The 24981-nt window shown below is 29.1% G+C and overlaps 1 protein-coding gene and 1 long non-coding RNA gene across 2 annotated transcripts; one reads left to right on the top strand and one right to left on the bottom strand.

The window, feature by feature from the left end:
- The first annotated feature begins 7379 nt into the window (after nt 1-7379).
- LOC111035740 (pheromone-processing carboxypeptidase KEX1-like) lies at nt 7380-8112 on the top strand. Its single transcript, XM_022317490.1, has 2 exons — nt 7380-7694; nt 7771-8112. Exons 1-2 carry the CDS (start codon nt 7380-7382, stop codon nt 8110-8112), a joined length of 657 nt encoding a protein of 218 aa, XP_022173182.1.
- Nucleotides 8113-20722: 12610 nt separating this feature from the next.
- LOC111035747 lies at nt 20723-22627 on the bottom strand. Its single transcript, XR_002604675.1, has 5 exons — nt 22208-22627; nt 22076-22107; nt 21475-21533; nt 21080-21234; nt 20723-21014 (listed from the first exon to the last, which is right to left on the bottom strand). It is a non-coding gene; the product is annotated as an uncharacterized LOC111035747 (long non-coding RNA).
- Nucleotides 22628-24981: the final 2354 nt, after the last annotated feature.

Genomic DNA, 24981 nt, shown 5'->3' with positions numbered 1-24981 from the left:
CTTGATGTGAGCCGTATATTAAAGTTTATTACGAAATAATTATTTCAGATAGAATGGAATTCGATTTATTTTCTGAATTTTATGAAAAATTAAAGGAGTTAAGTCGATTTGATCGATTTCCAGTCTACGCACCTGATGGTAAATATAAACGCATCATACACTATCAGGACCACAATACAACATTTTTATTATTGTGTCCACTTGAAAGCTAACGATCTATAGAAAAAAGCAAATAAATTACTTCTCGGTAATGGGTAAATATATCTATGGTGGTATATTTCTTCACAGAGGACCTGACAAAAATCACCGAAGGCTTCTTTTCGGCGTAGTTAACAAAAATAGAGTTTAGTAGATTTTGAAGGCAGCGGATTTCGCCGCATGTGGTTGTAATTAGCCACATGTCAAATTCAGTGAGTTGCCGAGAGCGAATGATATTGTCACAGCGGTTTTCCACACATAATATATGTTCCGGTAGTCCAGAAAAGCTATGTTTAGTAATTTGCACTATGTTTAGGGACATATGTCATGTGTATAGTTCTTTATCACGTCTTTTGAGTGCACAATTGAACACTTGACAGTTGACAGTCTCGAAGGCAAACGCCATCGGTTTTGGCGTTCTACCGTCGTAAAAAACAAGTACGACGGCTAGAAGGTAGAAACAAAACAAGTTTTACGTAACGCTGCAACTGTTAATTCCGTTTGGGTGAGAATAGTTTCCCTACGTCTAGCCCGACAGTTTAAACATTGAACAATTTTAAACATTTTACACGAAGAAAGGAACACGGCCTCGACGAACGACACACTACCCGTGAACTTAATACTTCCGGTTATAGAAAAATCTCACATGAGTCTGCCGCGGGTGAGTCTTACTTATAAGATTAGGCACAAACGAAGCTTGACGATGTCTCTCATCTTAATCGCAGAAGTCTGCCCGGGGTGGGTCTTGTAACGATGGATGAAGAGCTCTAGTCTGTGTTTTGTTGAAGCTAAAAATCATTCGATCTAATCAATATTTCAGAAATATTCTTACGTAATGTAGTGGTCTAGCGACTACAGGTGTCGTTGAATGGAATAGGATGAGGTGTATTAAATTAATTTGCAACGCTTGAGGTATGAAGTTGTACTTATTATTGTTTAGAATATAAAACAAATGTAATTTAGACTGTGATTAGAATAATCTGCACTAGAATACTGGTCACAATGTATTATTCAGAGTGTTCAGAAATATATCGAGTTGAGTCGAATATTTTCTAAGTCCAAATAATAAAATCAAAAGATTGACTAGCGTGAAGGTGCTCTGGCTCTTTTGATCAAATCACATCTGAATATGGGCTTTTCGGGGGTCTCCTATATAGGCCTACCCTCTACTTCTCCCAGCCCTCTAGATACGAGTATCGTTCCCACGGATGCTGTGTCCGACGACAATCGAACCGGGAAATACTAACGGCACACGCCCCCATACGACTTTCCTGAGTGCGTATCCTGGACGTTGTCATGTGTATACTCGAAAATGTATTGTGTTATTCACAAGATTACTATGCACCGTTGAATTATTTATATTAATCACAAGCGTGGCTAAATATTATTACAGTATTTCTAGGAAACAAAATAGGCTTGGTTAAAATGGCTGCATCCGAGTTGGGTCCCGAATTTATAATTGCTACACTAGTTGGGTCCCGAATTATTGTAGGTACTACACTAGTTGGGTCCTGAACTATTTTAGCTACAACACTAGTTCTTGAATATTTTTTGGTAAGTACTACACTATACTAACATTTTCCTTCCCATTTTAACAGACTTAAGACTGTCTATGATCTATTTAGACCACAGGTATGGTTAAAAATGTTTTTTACAGTTTTTTTTTTTTACTAGAATTTCATAAAAAAATAAATCACTTTTGTGTTGGTAAAAATATTTAAAAGGTTAAAAACCAAGTATAAAAATATATAATATATAATATAAATATAGCCATATAGGTGTAAGTTAAAAAATATTAAAAATGTTAAAACAATTATACAATAATATTATAAATACAAATAAAATAATATTTTTGGAAAAATCACATAATGTGTGTTGGTAAAAATGTATACGACATTTATTTTACAAAATCAAATCGATTGATTATTCCCGAAATTTTTTTATTCATATTATCAGCTATAAATTTTTCTTTTAGCAAAATGTAGTTTCTTTTTTTCATTACTTCTACACTTCTCATTTTTATATAAGTATTCATTTGTACGTTTTTTTAAATTTCTAGGAACTGATAAATATTTGGGTGTGCTGTGTAAAACATAGAATTAAAATGAGAATGGAAGGATTCGCAGGAATTTGTGGTTTGCATTGTCAAGGCATTAAATTCTGACCAAATTTTTGGTGGAAATCTCGATTCTTCTTTAATATAATTATCAAAAACATAATCAGTGAATTCTCGAATTCTCGAATTTTACTGTCGTTCCGCGTTCGGTTGGATACTCATTATATCTTCAATAAAACAATTTTCCACCTCTTCTGGGTGTATAAATGGTAAGCCAAAAAAATATTTGAGATATTTACTTAATTCAGAATCACTTTTATACTCGTTTGTTAGTCCCAAATTTTGAATTTTCCGCCACCAGCTCTGCCCTAAGTGGAATCTCCACCCTTAAATATTTATTTCCGGCCATACTGATAAAATAGAATTATGAATAGCTTCTTCAAAGTCTACATATATTGTTTGAGGTAAAAATTTCAAATTAAGTTTTTCGGATTCGTTACATAACATCCGAAAAGTTTGAGTATACATTTATTTTTGTTTGTTTGGGAGTAGACAAAAAATAAGTGGAATATAATGATTATTATGTATTGTATGTATTGTAAACATTTGCATAAATATTTTTGGGCAACTTTTGAATGTGCCATCTACGTAAAATGTGTTGTTGTTACATAAAATATTTAGATTTTCGACTGTACAAAAAATAGCTTCTTGAGCTTTTCTCTTTAAATTATTATTTAATATCTGCCTATTTAATATTTTTTCGGAATCACAATTATGATTATGTGTCAAATTTTGATTAATAAATTGATTTTCTTTATATTTAAAAAATGACTTACATGATCTATGAATACATCTCCATCTTTCAATATCATTTTTCAGAAGTTTGTGAAATGAAAATTTATATCCTTCTATAATATATATTTTTTTGCCCTTTTCACTGAACATAACGTTAGAATCGTGTCCATAGTGCTAGTGGTTAGAAGTTAGAATGCAGAACACTTACTACCAACGTGTAACGATAGGTGTGCACCGTGTAAGCTATATAAAGTCGTCGATAGAAATTCGTCGAGGTTTAATCGGCATTTATCGCTGTTCCAGATAGTTTATTATAAGATATGTCAAAAATTATCAGATATTACCGATAACACTGAAATTATAACACGAATGCTCGAAAACCACTTACGCCTTTTTTTATTACGAATAATATCCCAATAGTCATATTATATACGTACAGGTACTTTTCATTTACTTTTCAATTTAATAAAATTGTATTAATATTATTGTATAATATTTTAAATTATTATAATATTTTTATTAACTATCAATTACTTATACTTTAGCATTTTTAATATTTAAAATAAAACTGTAAAAAACATTTTTAACCATACCTGTGGTCTAAACTCTAAATAGATCATAGACAGTCTGTTAAAATGGGAATGAAAATGTTAGTATTGCGTAGTAGTGTAGTACTTACCAAAAAATATTCAGGAACTAGTGGAATACCTATAATAATTCAGGACCCAATTAGTAAGTACCTTTCAAAATTCGGGACCCAACTAGTATAGCACCTTTAAAAATCCGGGACCAAACTAGTATAGCATCTTTAAAAATCCGGGACCCAACTAGTATAGCATCTTTTAAAATCCGGGACCCAACTAATACACTACCTGCGATTAGCCCCTAGTATTCAGGACCCAACTCGGATTCACCGGTTAAAATATAGCAAAGGTAATTGCTTATTGTCGCAACCCTCATATATTGTGTAGAACCTGTACCTGGTCTAAGACACTAGAAGTTGCCCCGGAAGTACCTTTAAAGGTGTGTCGCGGGACGCCTGTCCATAGCAAGTAAAACAAAAACTGATGCAATGAATATTCTTTATAAGCATTCAATGTTTTGTTTTATAATTGTAAGTATATTTAAAAAGGTATCTTACTTACATAATTTATTGAAATAATCGAGTAGTTATGCGTGTTGGATATATAGACATTTTGTAGTGGGTGGCATTTTAACTCGAGTCACCGACGTACAAACAAACTTAAACATCATTTTTACAAATCAAACCCTAAAATATGGAATGCGAATAATAAAATACAATAATATAAATTGACATTTGACATCGTTGATGCTGTCACAGCATCGCTATGTAATAATTATGTGTGTTATCACATAGATGCCTAATTACATAGGTATAAGTATTAAAATATAATTTAATTAATGCATAATAATGAAATTTAGTGTAATTTAGTAAATCACAGATATTTACGTAAAGTTAAAATAATACTATAGTCGATATTTGTTACGAGCGTGAGTCTATGGAAAAACACCTTAGTAAAAAATAGTCGCTGGCTGAAAATAAATAAAAATCAAACGCGACAACCACAGATGTTTACAGGCAGGTCAGTATCGACGTCGAATAATAAACAATTATTATAATTATTTAGTTTAGCTAAAAAAAAAAACAGTTTATTTTATGGAATGTGTTACATTAATTATTTTTAAAAAACAATTTTTCTTTTTGCAACTTAACCTAACGGCGATCAGACGACGGAGATGATAACCGTCTCAGAGAACAGTCGAATATCCATTTTTCCGTTATGTCATAGGTAAGTACTTACGACCTGAAACGTAATCAAAACGAAATTGTTCGGTAAAGTACGATTGAGAACACTTATTATACCTACATCTACGGTTTAAAACCACATTTTTAAGAATATTAAAAAACGATTTGTAAGTTAGAGAACATTCTATTTTTTTCCAACGTTTTTAAATTGAAATTTAATAGTTGTTTTTTTAAGATTATAATTATAATTTTAAACTCATGACTTTTTTCAAGAATATTAATTTTATTACACATTTTATTTATTAATTGTACACATTTAGTGAATCGTTCGATACCTAAAACATAATAATAGACCTATATAACGTTATCAATCGTTCTATATAGCCATAGTATTAAATCGGATGATATTAAACAATGTACAAATAATATTATAGATCACTTTCTACATACATTTTTTTTCTGAAAGTTATTTCGTTTTCGGAAACACAAATCAACAAAAAATGCACTGTTATTATCTTCGAATTTCGAATTTTATTTTTTCTAGTAGGTAATAATAATGGTAATAATATGATTATTGGTTTATTTTAAGATTTAAAAAAAGGTTTTGAATCTTTGAATCGCAATAGTATGATTAAAGAATTAGATTTGTAACTTTCGTATTTTTTTACATAATATATTTCAAATAGATCGTAAATTATTAAAATTGAAGAATAAATAAATAATTCATTTAATGTAAATATATTTAGAATACCTCAAGAAACAGTCGTCTTGGGTGTTGTAGTTTCTTATTCACGCAAGAGGTTTATTAAACTAAAAATTAAAGGAAATATTATTTGTATTACTGACTGAGATAAGTTGGTTTTAATTGAACATAAAAATATTGATGAATATTGTAAAACTTAGCGAGTTAGTGTATCAATTATATAGAAAGCTTGATTTGATAATAATTTTCTAGAAAAAGAATATTTAAAAAATGTAAATAGAATATATATTTTAAAAGATAATATGTAGAAATGTCAGTTACAAGTATCACAGTAGTCCAATTAATATCGGTGTAGAATTTATGTAAATATTTTGAACTAGATTTAAGAAATTTAAAATTAATTACCTATTTAAATTCTTTTCCACATTATGATTATTCTGTGTAGTTTAGTTAAAATAATCAACAATAAATTCATTTTATTATATTTTAGTTTATAAGGATGTTATGATTATGAATTTATAAAATGTAATTTTGTTAGGTATTTTTTTTTCATATTTTGCTCTTTCATTATCTTTATACACATTTTACGCATTTATTCATTTTTTAAAAAGTTTTTGCTGTATCAACATATTTCTTCTAAATTGTTTTTGAACAATCTCCCTCATTCTGTATAGCAAGCTTAGCTTTTCGTAATATTTATTTATTTATAATAAAAACATAGAACCATGTACAAGTATATACTTAAATGTTATATATTTTCGAGAATTTAATATTTGAATTCATTAATGTTTATTGTTTTGTTAGTAGGTATACTGTTTTTGATTTCAAATAAATTATTATTATTATAAATATACCGATTACCGATATAGTGGATATTAGTGCTAACCTTATTTTTTTTTAATACATCACAACTATTAGAAATCAGGATTAGTTTCTACTATGAGTGAGTACTTTAATGAAGAGTTTATTAAATATATATATTAATAGTTAAACTAACGGAAACTCAAAAATAATTAACTAAATTAAAAAGTTTAATGTTTAAATTCAGTTAACTTTTCAACTCATTAATGCTTATCCTTGTGTACAAGTGTAATAAACATTATAGACTGTGCTTTCATCATTACAATGATGAAGATAGCTTTGAATGAGGTACCCATTATACTGAATAATTTATAGTTTGTTATACAAAACTATTATTTAAAAATTTAAAATTTAAATAACATAACTTGCTAACGAACTCCCCCGACGGGATCCACCTTGATGTGGTGGGGGAGCTTGCGGGCCTTTAACTAGGTCTTACCAAGTGGTCCCAACCCGGCTGTGACCTTAATCGGTTGGAGCCGGAGTTTCAAGAGCCGCCCTCGCCTTAACTGGCTGGGGTCGGCAGGTTGGAGGTAGCCTGCTAGCGCCAGCAAAGCCCTAGTGGAAGGAAAACCACGATAAAAAATTCTGAGCCGGCTCTTTCTCTGAATAGGTGATAGGAGAAAGGGCCGGTAAGGTCGGAGGCAGCCTGCTCGCGCTGAGCAAATGCCCTAAGGGAAAGACAACCCTGAAAAAAAACCCCTCAACCCCCAAACTCGTGAAGGGGGAGTACTTGGCACAGAGGTCAGTGTGTGTCCACGTGGAACCTGTGGGGACTTGGCACCCCCCACAGTATTTGCCTTCACTGCGGTACGCTGCACTGCCGCAGTGCGACGTTTTATTTCATGCCTACTCGTGGGAACAATATGGGGACAAAATACCGGCTTGAGAAATTGGCAATTACAAACTAATCGGAAATTGGAAACTTTGGAGATAACGGAAAACGGAACTACAACACTACTGCCCATGAAGGGTCAATTGTTTTTATTGAAAAAAAGATGTACGACGAGACCGACGACGACGATAACACTAATGACGACTATAATGAGACTATTGAGACTAATGAAGATGATGTAGATGACGACGACAACAACGATGATGGAAATGACGACAACGACGATGATGGCAATGACGACGACAACGACGATGATGGAAATGACGACGACAACGACGATGATGGAAATGACGACGACAACGACGATGATGGAAATGACGACGACAACGACGATGATGAAAATGACGACGACAATGACGATGATAAAGACGGTGACGATGATGACAACGACGATGTACACAGCAGATCTCCAGAGCGGGTATGTACATATGATATAATGTTGTATGACTTTGGTGTTTAAGAATTTTACACTTTTTATTTTATCATATTATTAGACCACACCAACATCAGTGCAACTCCATCACCGATCCTCACTGATCGACGCGATGGACCTGGCCGTCGATCTCAGGATCAAAGCTTTCTGCGGGCCACTGCAGCTACGGCATAAACTTGCAGTTCAAACCCAGTCATCTCCAGAGATCAATATTCTCCCACCCCAGTATGGCGAAGTGAACACTATCCCGCAAGTGCAGACAGTGCTGTCAAAAATGACTGAAATCCCAAGTAGACCTGCGCGCAGATCAGTGTGGAAGAGGTCCAAAAGACGCGTCTGGAAATGCTTCGTGAACGTGGCACGCAGAATATGTTTCTGCCAAAGTATTGTGAACGTGGAATAATTTATGTTTAACCTTCTATGCTAGTATTACCAGTAGTTACCACAGTCAGCCTGCACTATTTGGAGTACCGTTAACGTTTCAGGTTGATGGTTTGCGCATTTTTTATTAACTTTTTTCATACACATTTTTTTTTTAAATTACAACTTTTTTTGAATTCTTTGTATTTGTATGCACACTTTAGTATACATTATTTTTTGCTTTTAGAACATTTTTTTTTTACCTTTTTCTTACTGGTTTTCAAAATGTATTTTATTCAGATAACGAATAACAAATTAATAATCTATAAACTTTATTTTCCTTCAGATAATATCATAGATATATAAATATATTATATATATAGTATCATGTATTCGATCATTTATTTTATATACTTTTTGATGTACCTATTCAATTTTTTCATATTTTGTTTTTGATATGCATGATAGATAGGTGCATATACCTATAATAACAATTGTTTTACATTTTTTATATTTCGTGTATTAAAACATGATATAAATGATGGCTTTTCTTTGTTTGTGATTAAATATACCTTTTTTGTTGCAATAAGTTTGTTGTATTATTTAATATTTATTCATAGTATTATATTCATTCGTATGCTATATTGTTTGAACATTATTGCGTAATTAGATGTTCAAAATACATGTTATGTTATAAAAACATTTACATACAATTTTGAGTGGTCGAACCACTCGAATCATTTTTAGTAAGTCCATAAATGGCTGATAGAGTAATAGACAAAGACAACGCGAATCAGATGCTTTTATTTTGCCGGCAACTTCAAAATTAAGTTACGTTTGGTACGTCGTAAGTTAGTCAAGTACCTATAATTAAGCCTACCTACTACATAATATTATAGGTGATCGGTAAAAAAAAAAAGAGTAATAAAATAACAAAATCTGTTTTATCTCAAATCAAGATTTGATATTATATTGGTAGTTACTAGTTATCTATACCTATGCGTCGTGGTTCTAACATATTATGTGCCCAAGAAAAAAACTTTGGAAAAAAACAGTGGTTTAATCAATGTTTTGTGACTTTATTTTATAATCATTTATTATTTATATTATTCAATTTATGTATATTATTAGCTAAACAATACACAGAAATAATTATACTGCTGGATTTTGTCATTGCCTGCTTATAGCGTTTGATTTGAATACCTACTTACATTTATATAAAACTGTAAGAAATCTATCGAATTACTAGTACAGCATAGCCGCAGTGGCGCAGTAACTATTTTTCATGAGGGGGGGGGGGCAAGACATAAAAAAACCTAACAATTATTATATATTTATTTGTGAATGTTTTCGGTTTGAAGAAGTCTTTGATATTTTTTGGGGGATCGGGAACCGCCATTGCAGAATGCAGGTATGTGGAACGTATTTAAACAATCAAACTTAGTTACAACAAACAATTATACTGGTGACACTACGACAGTCGACAGCGTACTCATTTAATAGTGGTAATCAGTAATCACTAATTGCCAATCGGAACCTAATCGTAAACGACGTATATAAGCTGTAAAAACATATAAATAGTCTAATGATATTCCAATAATAAACAATATGGTATGTTGTGAGAACACTATAGTGGCTAGTCGAGGAATTTCCCAATATAAGTTGATAAAGCAATTCGACAAAAAATGTCTATAAGATTTACTCAGAATGTTTGTTATGTATTTTTTTAAATTTTTTTTATTTTATTTAGCCTTTATAAAAATTTGGATCAACAATTAAAGTATCTTACAACTAAACAAAATAAAATAAACAATAGGTATACAAAAACCATATATACAATATATATTGTTTATAAAGTATTATGTTATAATAATAAATAATAAATCGATAATAATAATAATAATAATATTGTAGCGCATACTCATGAAAATGAGACCGATTTTGTATAAGTAAACGTATAAATTAAACGTATTACGTAATTTACGATTGTATACCCTTTAATTTTAATGTAGTAGGGGAGGGGCAAAAGTATACTTTGGCCCCCTTTATTATATCTGAGGGGTCAATTGCCCCCTCTGCCCCCTTCTCCGACGCCACTGAGCATAGGTACACAGTATACGTTCGACCAAACCGATAACGACGTTTAGACCCACGACGATGATGAGTATGACGTCGATGATGAAAATGACGACGACAAAGAAAATGACAACGACAAGTGACGACATACACAGCAAATCTTCAGAACAGCCGGAACAGGTATAAGCAAATACATTGTTTAACTTAACGAATTTTACACTATTTTATTTTATCAGTTTGTGTTATTTTTGTCGATATCTTTAACTCGATTATAGACAGGCTCGGAAGAATCCAAAAAACAGCCCTCGATCGCAAACATAAATTCAAGTATTCAACGGATAAAAGATTAGTCAGCAGATAAAGTAAAGTTTTGACCAAGGCGACGATGATGTAGTTTGTAGACCACTACGCAGATGAACTCGAGATCTACAGCAGTTGGGTATGGATATTGGATACCTAACGTCCTAACATATATGTCGTATAACTTAACGAATTGCACGTAATTTTATGATAATTGTATGTTGTTTTATCCGGTATTTTATGTTGGATTAGCTAAACTTGATCGACTTGGCATATTAGAATCATAATTCATAGTGTAATTATGTGTTTAAATTGTTTACTGTATACTCTATTATAGACATTGGTTTAATAATTCTAAAAAAAATTACCGTAGATACATGATATTTTTACTAAATATTTGTGTAAGCATTTTCTATATACCATAATAGGTAGGTATCATAAGTAGGCACCTAATAACAATATAAAACATCCTAATCTGACATATCGTCTCTGCTCAGAATCGTTTTTCATAGGTATACAATGATTTGATATCATTGAATTCAAATTTAATACCATCCATTACAGCGACCATACTTATAGGCGCCTAATGTGCGGCAGAGAGACATCCACTTACCAGATTTTTTACTATAAAAATTCAAATTTTAACAAAATGTGCTGAGAATGTTCAATTTTTACCTTCCTGAAGTACAAACTAGATCCGAGATTTTCAACTATAGCAACCTCCCCCTTAGATGATGATACAATCATTTTTCTACTGTCTTTAGTCACTAGCAAAAAAACCCTCATCATTGTGACATTGTAAAATCAATACAATCGTCGTTCGATTCAGAACTTAAAAAATCGATGTAGGCCAGGACGCCAGGTACTTGCAGAAACATATTATATTGTTGTGTATTGTTTTATTGTTATAGTTATATTGTCACAAAAATCGATGAGAATATACCAGTATAAAAATAATGTACTGCATGATCCGATCCGATCTATATAATATATGTATAGTATAATAAATAATAATATACCTACAATAATATTAGTGGGTATTAAATCACATTATTATTATAAAAAATATATTTAGAGAGTACTATATAATTACGATTTACTATATTATGTAAATTGCATGGTGCAGTAAGTACCAACCACATTTTAAGACGTATTCAGAATTTGAACTCTGCCACGTTTGTTTTACAACCCACATAACCGCCATTACAATTAATATGAAAGTAAATTGTTGACAATGAAAAATAATATATTTTACTCTTTATGTACAGGTAGATAATTAAATGTTGAAAATACATTCAAAAAAGAAAAAAATTATATTACATATTTTTATCAACGAGGCACATGATCACAACCGTTAGAAAACGATTCATTTTAGTTCGTTATTAAATGAATACAGTACACAATGTATACCTATCGCCGAGTAAATTTGGTTTCATGATTCGTAGTTAGTTAGATTCTTAGTTGCTCGAAGCTTAAAAATTGTATATTTTGCACTGGTTTGTTTCCTTTTAGAATATGATTCAGTCATTTGGAATCCTCGTCCATCGAGCGCAGTGGCACAATTACGCTGCAAACTGGGGCCCCAGTGTCCAGTGTCACTTTTAATGAAGGTGTTCTAATTTAGGTTTTTTTTTTAGTTTTCACCCTTATCTTTTCAAACAAAATTTTGGGTCCGTAAAAAGGTAAAAATATATAGAAATAGAAATAAAAACGTGATCATTTCACAATGATGTATTTCAATTTTCAGTATATGCATATGATTGACCAGAATCCACAACTTCGATACTTGTACAATACATTAATCTTTTATGGAATATTTTTACAAATCTAGAATTTCGACTAATTTTTTTTCAAAATAAGGTTTTCTATTATAAATAGCTGTATAATATAATATAACCAGCGTGTTTCGAAATTCTGGTTTTAGCTCACCATGGGAGGTTTTTTCGTGTAAACAACAATAACTGAGTTGGGAATATCTAATCATTTAATATAATATTTTACGTCGACCGTCAGTCAAAAAGTCAAAATTTATTTATTCTTTCAAATATAGGTAGGTGAGGTAGGTACCATAAAATATATTATTATAAGAACGCGAGTGAATAATATCAACACAGATATAATATATTATCTACGAAGAAATACGGTAAGGCGAGAAAATTGAATAGTGAGATTTCCCATTTTCCGCAAATATGATTGAGCTTAATACGAAAGCTTTTTTGAAACTTAGACATACAATTGTTGTGCTTATAATTTATAATATTATTGTTTAATTATGCGGACGAAAGTAAACTAATTAAGGCGGCTAGGAGAATAATATAATAATATCCATAAAATCGTATCTGTTTTTGATATCATTTCAATATATATTATTACTGCAGTAAATATGACATGCATGAATAGGTTAACTAGAAAATAAAAGCAACTCAACTTAGTTAAAATTCGGTTGCTTTTTTCTAAATAAAAATAAATACTATACATTTTTTAATGCTAACAAATAACTTACCTATAGTAACTATAATATAACTATAATAACTATAATAACTATAATAACTTACCTTAGAGTTTATGTATTTGTGAAGCAAATAATACATAAATAAAATAGTATAAATAATAAATGATATGTAAACATTGATTTCCGAAGTTTCTTTTCACATCACACTTGGGAATGTGTTGGAATAACATTGCATAGGTATAACTACTAATAGTAAAAAATGTTGATTTGGGGTGAAAATAGTTATTGTTTTTTTATCCCTCAAATTTTTTCGATTGCATATATTATAATGCGGTAAGTAAATACCTAACCTATTTGCTATCCACAAAATAAAGCCATAAGGATTCAAGTTCATCTTTTTTTTTTGCAAATCCAACGGCAGCCAATCATTTATGGACTTTCAAAAATGGTTTGATCACAGTACTAATAAAATATAAGTATTTTGAACGTCATACAACACAAAATGTTCAAACAATAAAATATACCTAAAAAGATAAAAAAATATAATACTATGAACAAATAATACAACAAATATATATTGTAACAATAAATATAATAAATATATAAATCACAACATCAAAAAACCAGAAGGTTGGTATTTTTAATAATAATAATGATGATACAATACATGCAATATAAACAATGCAAAATGATTGTTATGATAATTTGTGTAGGTACAAGTCAAAAATTATACATGAAAAAAAATGTATTCATCAAAAGGTATGATCGATATTGTTTGAATTATTCGTTACTACATATTGTTATTTAAATGTCATACATTTTAATATGCGAAAACCGGTGCGAAAAAAGAAAAAAAGTATGTGAAAGGCAATATGTTGCAAAATTATGTGTTTGCACGAGAGTGCGAATATATTCAAAAAATTTATAGTTAAAAAAAAAAGGTCCGAAAAAGGTGTAACAAAATAAGCATAAGGCAAATCAATGTAAGTATAATAATGTATAAATGTACCGATAAATGCGTTTTTTGTGCCCAAAACAAACAAAAAAATTTGTAATAGGTCAGACAAATTAAAAAAAAATACACGCATGAAAAATGCAGAAAAAAATGTATTTAGAATTGGATAACTTGTAAAGGGTCCAAAATTTTTTTAAAAATTCTAAGTTAATAATTATGATATAATAATTATTATTTATAAAAACTATGTATTTTTTTTTAATTGACTATAATTCGGGGACAGTTGTTGCTATTGGATTAATTTTATTATATTCGTCGGTAATTGCAATTGTTAATGCAAAATAAAATAATAAATTTTGATTTTTAAAATTTGTAATGGATCCAAAAAAGTTTTAAAAAAATTGTGAAAAAGACAAAAATTAATGTTTTTTTAAAATTGATTATTAGATCCAGCGACAGGGGCCATAGGCTTTATTATATTATATTCATCGGTAATTGCGATGATCAATTCGAAAAATAAAATAAATTTAGAATTTAAAAATTTGTGGTTATTCCGAAAGAAATTAAAAAAACTGTAAAAAAGACAAAATATATAATTATATATATTTTTTTAATTGTCTAATAGCTTCGGCGACAGTTGCCATTGGCTTTATTATATTATATTCGTCGGTCATTGCAATTATTAATGCAAAGAATAAAATAAATTTAGAATTTAAAAATTTGTAATAAAGATCCGAAAAAGTTAAAAACCTTGTAAAAAAGACAAAATATGTTTTTTCTTAAATTTGTTTATTAGCCTCGGCGACAGGGTCACTGGCTTTATTATATTACATTCATCGGTAATTGCAATGATAAATGCAAAAAATAAAATAAATTTAGAATTTAAAAATTTGTAATAAATTTCCGAAAAGTCAAAAAATAATTTATGAATAAAAAATTTTCAAAAAAAAAATTAATTTAGAATTTAAAAACTTGTAGTGTTTCAGGAAATTTTTTTAAAAAATGTGAAAAAGACAAAATATATGATTATATGTTTTTTTTTAATTGATTATTAGCTCCGGCATCAGGGGCCATAGGCTTTATTATATTATATTCATCGATGATTGAAAAAAATAAAATGAATTTAGAATTTAAAATTTGTAGTAGTTCCGAAAAAAATGTGTGAGAAAGACAAAATTATGTCTCCTTTAAAATTAATTTTTTGCTCCGGCAAATGGGTCACTGGCTTTATTATATTATATTCATCGGTAATTGCAATGATCAATTCAAAAAATAAAATAAATTAAGAATTTAAAAATTTGTGGTTGTTCCGAAAGAAATTAAAAAAACTGTAAAAAAGACAAAATATATAATTATATATATATTTTTAATTGTCTAATAGCTTCGGCGACAGTTGCCATTGGCTTTATTATATTATATTCGTCGGTCATTGCAATGGTTAACGCAAAGAATAAAATAAATTTAGAGTTTAAAAATTTGTAATAAAGGTCCAAAAAGTCAAAAAAAAAAATCCATGAATGAAAAATGTAAAAAAAAATTAATTTAGAATTTAAAAACTTGTAGTGTTTCAGGGAAATTTTTTAAAAAATGTGAAAAAGACAAAATATATGATTAGATGTTTTTTTTAAAATTGATTATTAGCTCCGGCAACTGGGGCCATAGGCTTTATTATATTATATTCATCGATGATTGGAAAAAATAAAATGAATTTAGAATTTAAAATGTGTAGTAGTTCCGAAAAAAATGTGTGAGAAAGACAAAATTATGTCTTCTTTAAAATTAATTTTTTGCTCCGGCAACAGGGGCCATTGGCTTCATTATATTATATTCATATAGATAGTTGCAATGATAAATGCAAAAAAAAAATATCGATATACCGTAAATTGAAACCTAGACTAATTAGTAGAAATATGTTAAATTAATTAAATTAAGTTTTTACGTCGTAACTTATTATAAGCCTATATACAATTAAAATTAAAATAGATTAATACTAATTATTTAAAATAAGTTGAAAATATAAAAATCTAAGATTACAATAGGTGTTAACGTAAATAATAAAAAAAATTCTAGGATGTATTATACTCAATTATGTTCAAACCTTTGGACGTCTTTAATTCGGCAGATTAGCCATGAGTTACAAATTGGCGTGAGTATAATATTTTTAGTGCGAATATTCCGTGTCCGCTAAGTAAAGTACGGACGACACGTGTATATGTAGTAAACCACGGGCAGAGGCCTATCTGACCGCCTCTGCTCCTACAGGTATTTGGCTTAGCGATTTCGACTATTGGGCCGAACCAGCCCTTAGTCGCTGTCTCCTGGTTTTTTCCTTTCTTCTTGGAGAAGTAATTTGTTTGTTCAGTCCATTTTCGTCTTTCTGTCCGCTTGGCCTACACCGACGACGCCAGCCTCGCGTCGTCTCCCAGTTTGATCTACCGGGACACCGGGGGTCAGTATCGGTTCCCCGGTGGGTGAGCTTGTCCGCGGCCGCTTATTCGTCCATCCCGAAGGTATGACTTATTTCGCGACTACCCTGAGAGTATAATATCCTCAGGGCGTTCCCCTATCCGCAACCTGGGGACGCGCCCGATGGCATGCTCATGCGCACGGGAAAGCATCCGTTATATTTTACTTATGTTGTAGTGCATTTTTTTTTTTAGATTTGGTTTGAAGAGATTTACTTATGTTGGAGAAATCACAAATGCTAAATTATTATAATAATGAAATTATATAATATAATATAAATATCTGTAACAACTACCGACTAAGTCAATACCGACGTACCACAGAACGGTAAGAATAGGTTAGTGATATATGTAATATTATCATAAACTAATCTAAATATTCTTAAAATATGCCATAGTGTACTTAAAAATAATTAAAATATAAACAAATAATAATAATATACGCATTGACAAAAAGTTTCAAATGAATCAGAATTATTTTTTTTTTTTACTGACATAGATACTTATGTAAGGGTGGAATAATGCCAACCATAAACAAATTATTACTTAAATAAATGGCTATTTATTGGAACGGTCTCTATCATCATGAAGATATACATTTTAGTTTAAGTTTATTTTTTTTAATTATAAATGATTTTGTTCAACATTTTTTACATTATTTAATCATTCTACTTTTCTTTTATGGATTAACCACGAATAAAAATGTATTATTAAAGAAAATAAATTGTATCATCTAGCTCTTAATTAATCTAATCTTGTTAAGAAATTTAAAATAATTAAGGGTATTACTTTTTAATTAAAACTGTCATATTATATTAATTAATTTTATTTCAAGTCATATTGAAAAAATAACAAATACAAGTCTTCTTATATCAAGGTTTTATTATGAGTCAGTACATTTTTTTTTAGTTTCAACCAAAAGTTTTTATAGCTCGACAATTAACTGAATAACAAGACAAGGATGTGCCTTTAATATTAATAAATCGTATAACTACAACTAATAATAATAATGAAATGGTTTTTTTGTTTGAATATCCAATTTTGTAAAAATTTGAACCTAAAAAGTTTGTACTTATTGGTACCTAACAACAATTTGTTTTTTGCGTAATTTCAACCGATTCTTAATTTTTATTTTAAACATTTATTTGAATTATTTAGCACTACTCTGTGATAAAAAAAATATATATACGTATAGTGGTTAAATTAAATTTGAAATCCACCTTATTGGTGCGTATCTAACCACAAGGATAGAAAAATTAGTATAATTAATAATTATCTACCTATACCTATACATCATAAAATATATAGTTTAATATTTTGTGGTCGAATATTGACGTCGAAGTTAATTATTTAAATTGTTCATGAGTAATATTATATTGTCTAAATACCAATTACGAAAAATTTAATACTTTAATTTTAACTATAGTCTATAACATTATGTATTTATTAATATTATTAAAAACTTAAACACTATACTACAAATCATTATTGTTACCAAATACCTAGGTACATATCTAATATTAGCATAAAACTACACTATACGGACTTACTACAATTTTTATTTTTTATGTCAATATCTAATTTAATTAATTACGTATATATTTGAAGTTTAAAGGCTTAAAAAAATAATTAGGTACCAGTGTGACATTTTTGATATTTTTATCTGTTATAGGAACTTAAAGTACTTTTTCAAATTTTCAAGCTTTTTAACCACGAATAGAACGATGAAAAAAAAACTAAAATAAATAAACTTAAAATATTTATAAGCATACGCCTAGCTCAAAGAAGATCCAAAATACTTTTAAACCTATACATTGTCTATAGAAAAAGCCATGAAAAATAGTTGATGAAAAATTCAAGTCTCTACAATTAATATTTTTTACATTTTTATTTGATGTAAAAGCTAAAAAATTATATTTAAAAAACTTCCTACCTTGTAAAACCAATACATAATTCATGGCTACTTAAAGAATCCAATTTATTTATGTGAATTATGAGATAACTTTACCGCCGACCGTAAGAAGTGTTGAAGAAAGCACAGTCATGATATCCGTATAGTGGTAGCTCGTCGTCGGTCCACATTAACAGTAGGTACATTAGTACCTGTATACGGTTCTCGTTCGTTATTTTCAGACTCGAATGAATTTTAACTATTTTAAAATTGTGTTTTATAGAAATAATTTATTACCATTACATACATTATTGAACTGTTAATTATAATATTTTTATAAAGTGAAACTAAAATAACTTTTTTTATACTAGAAAATAATTCGTACGAAATAAAAACAATATTGAAGACGAAAATTCGTAATCGAAGAAACTTAGAAACGTATAAACATATATATTGTATAGAATATCTCCTGGGCAACGAAAAATACGCATATTATGGAGCTTTGTAGCCGATCCATTTTAATTCCGAAAAGAATATTCAATATAATGTGACATATTATAATACATTGTATTATGTTATGTACCAATACGCGTCTTCGTAGAACATGTTTTGTTCGATTTCTACATTTTTTAGTTTTTAATTTTAACAATACGATTACTGGTCTAAATACTTAATTATTGGTAAACATATATTTACTATTTAAACAACTATTTAAATAATTTTTTGAATTCTATTTTTAATAAATTGTGCTACTTTAGTGGTAATAAAAATACGTTGTGGTCATCAGGAGGATCTAAATTTTAAATTCTGAATTTCATTTAATACTGCCTACAAACATTGGAGACGAAGTAAGTCTTTTCAACTGATCTAAATTCAATGATCAAATGATTTCCTAAGAACAGCAACCGATCTATAAATAAAGTTATATATATTATAATAATTAATAACTTATTGCTCATTCCACAGTATAAATATCAGTATCTACTTTGAGTGCAAAGTTAATAATTTAACATAAAATAATACATTTTTTCATTTAAGTCAGTATAGTACATTATAGTATACCTTACAAAACAATAAGTAATTTACTCAGAAAAATAAAGAAACAAAATTCATTTATAAAACTAGCTTATACAGTGGATCTTTCATGAGATTGAAACAAAAAAAATGATAAATCTATAAAGCATATTAACTATCAATTTTGGTTAAAACATATACTTTGCTATCACTGAGCAACACTTTTGAATGCTATAAAAAACATGTGGTATAAATATTATTTTCTCTTCTCCTATAAAACAAAAATTAGAATCATAATGTCTATACCCTGTTTCAAAAGACAACATACCAGGTGGCCACGGGCAAAACCGGTTTTCTTATGTAAATCTGGTATATTCTCTTTTGAAACAGTGTGTATGTTCATTAACAATTATTCACTGTGTATGGTATATATATTAATGACCACCATTCAAATTTAATAAAAAGTATTTAAATCCTACTAAGGAATTCCTAAACCTTGGGAATATATAATTAACCCTATATAATTCTCAAACTTTAGGACAGAAAGGATAGGTTGCAGGTAGCTGGAAACCCGCAGGCCACCATGAGCATGTGTAGCACAATACGGATTGGCGATGAATAATTATAATTATTGTTAATTACTCCACTAAAAAGCAATATTTTTGAAAATCCTTTCTTAATGCACAGTTAAAAAAATGAGAAGAACTTCTATACCAAATTTCAAGTTCATACGTTGCATAGTTTTTGAGTAACAATGATCAGTGACTAAGTGGTATTTGGATTTTATATGTATAAATAATTACTTATTTTATTTACTATTAATGGTTTTCAATTGTTTGTCAAAGTTTAGATATTGGAAATTTCAGATGCAGAATAGACATTTTCAAGAGATGTTTAACTGAATTAAAATAACAAATTGAATTTATTGATCATAATATTTATGATTACCACATTTCCATCAATGAATTAAAAAATAATTTGTTTTTAATTTTGGTAATGTTTTACATTTTTAGTCACATCCGGCTAAAACAACCTACCCTTCATAATAATAGTTACCTAAATAAATATGATATTTTAATTGTAAAAATTAAGACACTACTCACATTTTTTAATTATTCTGGTAATAGTTCTTGAATACTGTTCAAATTACAAAAAAACACCTTCAATTTTTGGTTTATCAATAGCAGATCTTGATACAACCCATTCAAAAACTATTGTTGGAATTTAACCTTTTTAAATAAAATTAATCATAAGAATTTACTTATTTGATGGATTTTGCAATGTGATTGCAAACTGGGTGAATGCTGTTGACAGCAAGCAGAGGTCTTGAATATCGTCAGGTGTTGCAGGAAACAACTTTGCCTCACATAATGCATTCGCTCAGAACCTTGGAAGTTGTAATCTTGGACAGCATTTGGAAAACTATGGAGTTAACCAGTGTTATAATTAAACATAAATGTTAAAAGATTATTATACTTTTACAATTTAAGATAAAACGATTCACAATAATAAGTAGGCATTTATTTCATTTATGAAATGGTAAAAAGAATATGCATTAATTAACAATTTCTTCCAAGTATATTCCTCTTGAGGTGTATGAAGATACTGTTTTGCGTAATTCTATTTTGTAAAAATTGAGGTTTACCTAAGTAATGGAACATCCATGTTGAATGGCCTCATTTTATGATTGTGCGGCTAACACAAAGTCAACCTCTCATCATTTTGATCAGAGGATATTTGAGCAGTTGCCAGACACAAATGTTGAGATTTTTTTCTATTAGATACCAAATAACTGTAGGAGTCAGACACAACATTTATTTATTTTTTGTACTTGTTTAAATCTTTCTTTGTACTTACATTTAATTTTTAATATTTTTATTCTTATAATAAAAGAAGCTTGATTATCCCTTATGAATTCTGTAGTCCACCAAAAGGCAAAAACTATGTATAAGTTTGAGGTCTTTCCAAATTAAGGACTTCATATGGAAGCTTCTGAATTTCTGTTACATTACCTATAATTATAATACTTATTTATTTAATGATAAAATCTAAGAACATTAAGTAACATGTGCACATAAACAAATGAGACTTTTCAATTGGTCTAAAGCATCTATAAAAAAACATAATTGGGAACAATTATTGAAGACCTATTTAGTGAGTTGATAAATACATGTAAATCTGAACTATGCGCATAATAAATATTATTAATATTTAATTGAATCGCTAATTTTATTTATAAGTGGAGTACACACCATTATCGTTGTTTTCTATATCAGCCAATGTATATATTTGTGATTGTGATTAATAATACCTAAATCAACATAACATATAATTTTATATTCATAATTTTTAAATCATTTATTATAAGTATATACGTTAATAGCTTAAAATATGTATATTATACATAAGTATAAATACATAATACCAAACTCTTGAAACAAAATATGATAGCCATGGTCATGATTTACAATATCTAAGCCAACTTAGATCTAAAAGTATATAAAGTATGTTATTATTATTATGTTTGAATATTTAATTTACAGGAGCAAACTGATGGTAAGAACTAAGAAGGGTGAAAGGAAAGAATTGGAAATTAAGTTTGCTAAACTTAAATGAGATTTTCTTATGAATGAGTGTTAACTATTATTTTTAAAGAACTTGAATATTATTCATATAATCATATATTCAATCATCATGTTTCTTAAGCTTTTGTTATATTTAATAAATACATGTCATAAAGTATGTGGTAAAAAATTAATGTTTAGAAAATGTCTGTCTTATAATCATACAATTTTTTCAAATTTATATCAAATACAATGAATTATTACAAAAAAAAAATAATATATTAGTTACCTTTATTTGTAGGGACTTCCATTGTTTTAAACCTAATCCACAAATTAAAATTTATACTTATTAATATTATGTTTATTTGAAGTTTTGAATCATGACTAAATAAATTGGTAATCATAGATTTTTGATACATACCCTGGCCTCCATTTCACCATAGAAAGTGGCGGGAGTCTTCCGCCTTTTTTCATTGGCTGCTGCACTGGTGGTATTCTATTGGTAGTAGCGACAATTGTCTAGTATAATATTATTAATACTATCTTAAATCGTAAATTTGCATTTTGAAGTTTTAATATTAAAATAACGTTCAAATGTTCAATATTTTAGATACCTATTTTAAATAATAATAAGTTATATAAGGTATTCATATCATTATTTAGTTTAGTATACTTTCAAGTTCTGTGTGGGTTGAATATTGTAAGTAAATAGTATGTGAGTTATTGTTTATAACTTTATAACAATATTAATTTAAAATTTTTTTGTTTTTCCAGTGGTTCTCTTGTTCAGATCATTCAGTCTGATGAATGGCCATATTCTAACAAGGCATTCAATAGCATCTTTTGTAATACATAAATCTTCAATGTGAGGAATCAATAAGTTGGTCATATTTTTAATTATATTATATATATTATTTAAATATTATATTCATAATATATTCATATTGATAGCAATATAGTAGTCACTAGTGGGGCTCGAGTTTTTTAAATTTATTTCATTTTTTAATTATATTATAATATTATTGAGTAAAAATGACACTCATTTAGCTATAAGGGTCAAAGTACACAATTCTTTTAAACTTATTTAATGAATAATAAGTATGCATACTTCATAAATGGTCAGTAGGTCAAAACATTCTTTTAGGACTAAGACTTGACTACACCGGAACTCGATTCTACATGGTCCATTTCATTATCACATTCATTGAGATCACCCATCTCAAGTAGATTTGAGTTCAACATTAAACTGGTTAAACATTCACTTTCTTACAACAAGCTCTTTACCATATCTCCTTGAAAATTTGTATTATCAGAATAAACAAAATCTGAGTGTTTTTCCAGAATGAACCACCTTAAATTAAATCATTATTAGTAAACATTATAAGATTTTTCACAATAGTACAATATTCTATACAAGTACAGTTTATTAGGTAATTTTACAGATCAAAACTGCCCTTGCCTGTCAAGAGCCGTTATATTATTACTAGAAGAACCGACCATGTTTTTTAAAAAACTGAATAAGTCCCAATCACATCTTGATTCAGTATTTTAGTAGTAATATATTGCAAAAAATATTTGCTTTTCAAATATTCTAGTAAGTTCTTCAATAACTTATTTTATACTAGTATACCTGCATAATAAATACAATTCATAGTATTACAAACTAATTTTTTAAAACAGAAAATTTCATGTATTGGCGTTTTTTGAGAAGGGAGTAGTTTTTTTCTATTTACTTGCATTTCCTGAATGAGGCTGGTCATTGTATTCAATAATTCCTGTTGATTGACCCTATCGAGTCCAAAACTTGGAACACCTCTATCAACTGCAGGTTGTGTAGAACAGATCAAGCCATTTATTAGATGGCAAAATCAATTTTGAAGCCTTTTTCAAATAAAATAAAATTTGTTAGTTATATAAATTAGATAATAAATATTTTTAAAATACTTGCATCTTTCCAGTTCAATGAATCAATATAGTTGTTACTTGTTTCCCAAAAAAAGCAAGGGCTTTAGAACCTTTATCATAAAACACATTAGCTGGTAGCTTGATGTTCATCCTTCTAGTTAATTGAACTTCAATATGATGTTCAGATATAATCATGATGATATGTTCAACTTATAATCTGATCTCCCTGAATAAATTGCTATAAGTTTTTGAAAATTAATTTACCAACATAGTTTTCATAAGGGACTACGGACCCAATAAAAAAAAAAGGATTATATTAATTGTTCCTATTGTATCAGTAGCTAGATAAACAAATTTTCATGCAAATGAGTAATGACTACTGGGCACTTGCCAATTTTAAGAGGTTTGAGATGTCTGCAAAAACATGAATAATATGACCAGAATAGGTGAATTTCAGTGTCACCACATTAAAGACATTTAACCTCGACAACACCAGAATAGGTGAAATCCAGTGTTGCCATTCCGTCCCGGTAATCGGTAACCGGGATGGGGGCAGTTGGGTCCCCGAGATAACAGCCGTTATCATCAGCAGTTTTTATCAGATAATTTTCATGGAATAAACGCTTAAATAGGGGACCAACGAAAATGTAGAAGTACCAACTTAGAAATACTAACATTCCCATCCATTTCAGTTTTTGTCCCAAAATTCCATAGCCTCGGATGCTCGGACCACGATTTAAGATATTATACTTATAATTTATCTATGAGGCATTACTAAATAAATATTAACTAAATAAATACTAATTAAATTTCTAGAGAGAGAAGAAACCAGTGTCCCGACCGAATCGCGTTCGAATCCGCGCATCCCCCACTTAGTTGACATATCGTCGTTGCACGATCTCAATCGTTCACGTTCGGTAACGTTGTATAGTATCATGGCTAAATATATTAATATAAATAAATAAAATAAAAATAAATAAAAATACTATATTTAGCCATGGTATAGTAATATAGTATGTATCATAACGTATACTCGCTATAGTGTGTCACTACGTCTGTGTCATTAAGAGGACGCCACACCACCGAAAACAACGTACAAAAACATGCCAATTTTGTTGGAATAATACGGCTTACAGAATTGTTTTAGAGCAAAATACCTTAATTAAAAGTTGTAGAGGGCAGTTATATCGGGTGACGTATAAGACTCGATTTTTGATATTTTAATTTTTTATACCAATTATTCACAAGTAAAAAAGTGAAAAAAAACAGAAAACGCAAAACGATTTTATC

The sequence above is a fragment of the Myzus persicae genome, unplaced genomic scaffold (assembly GCF_001856785.1).
Source record: "Myzus persicae strain clone G006 unplaced genomic scaffold, MPER_G0061.0, whole genome shotgun sequence".
NCBI lineage: Eukaryota > Metazoa > Arthropoda > Insecta > Hemiptera > Aphididae > Myzus > Myzus persicae.
Note: the sequence above shows the minus strand (reverse complement) of the source record. Positions and strands in the feature narration are given on the sequence as shown.

What these genes read in the sequence shown, in the direction of transcription:
- LOC111035740 (XM_022317490.1), top strand. Translation starts at nt 7,380, where the DNA reads ATGTACGACGAGACCGACGACGACGATAACACTAATGACGACTATAAT. An exon ending in ACAGCAGATCTCCAGAGCGG is followed by an intron (nt 7,695 to 7,770) that starts GTATGTACATAT and finishes TCATATTATTAG; the next exon opens with ACCACACCAACATCAGTGCA.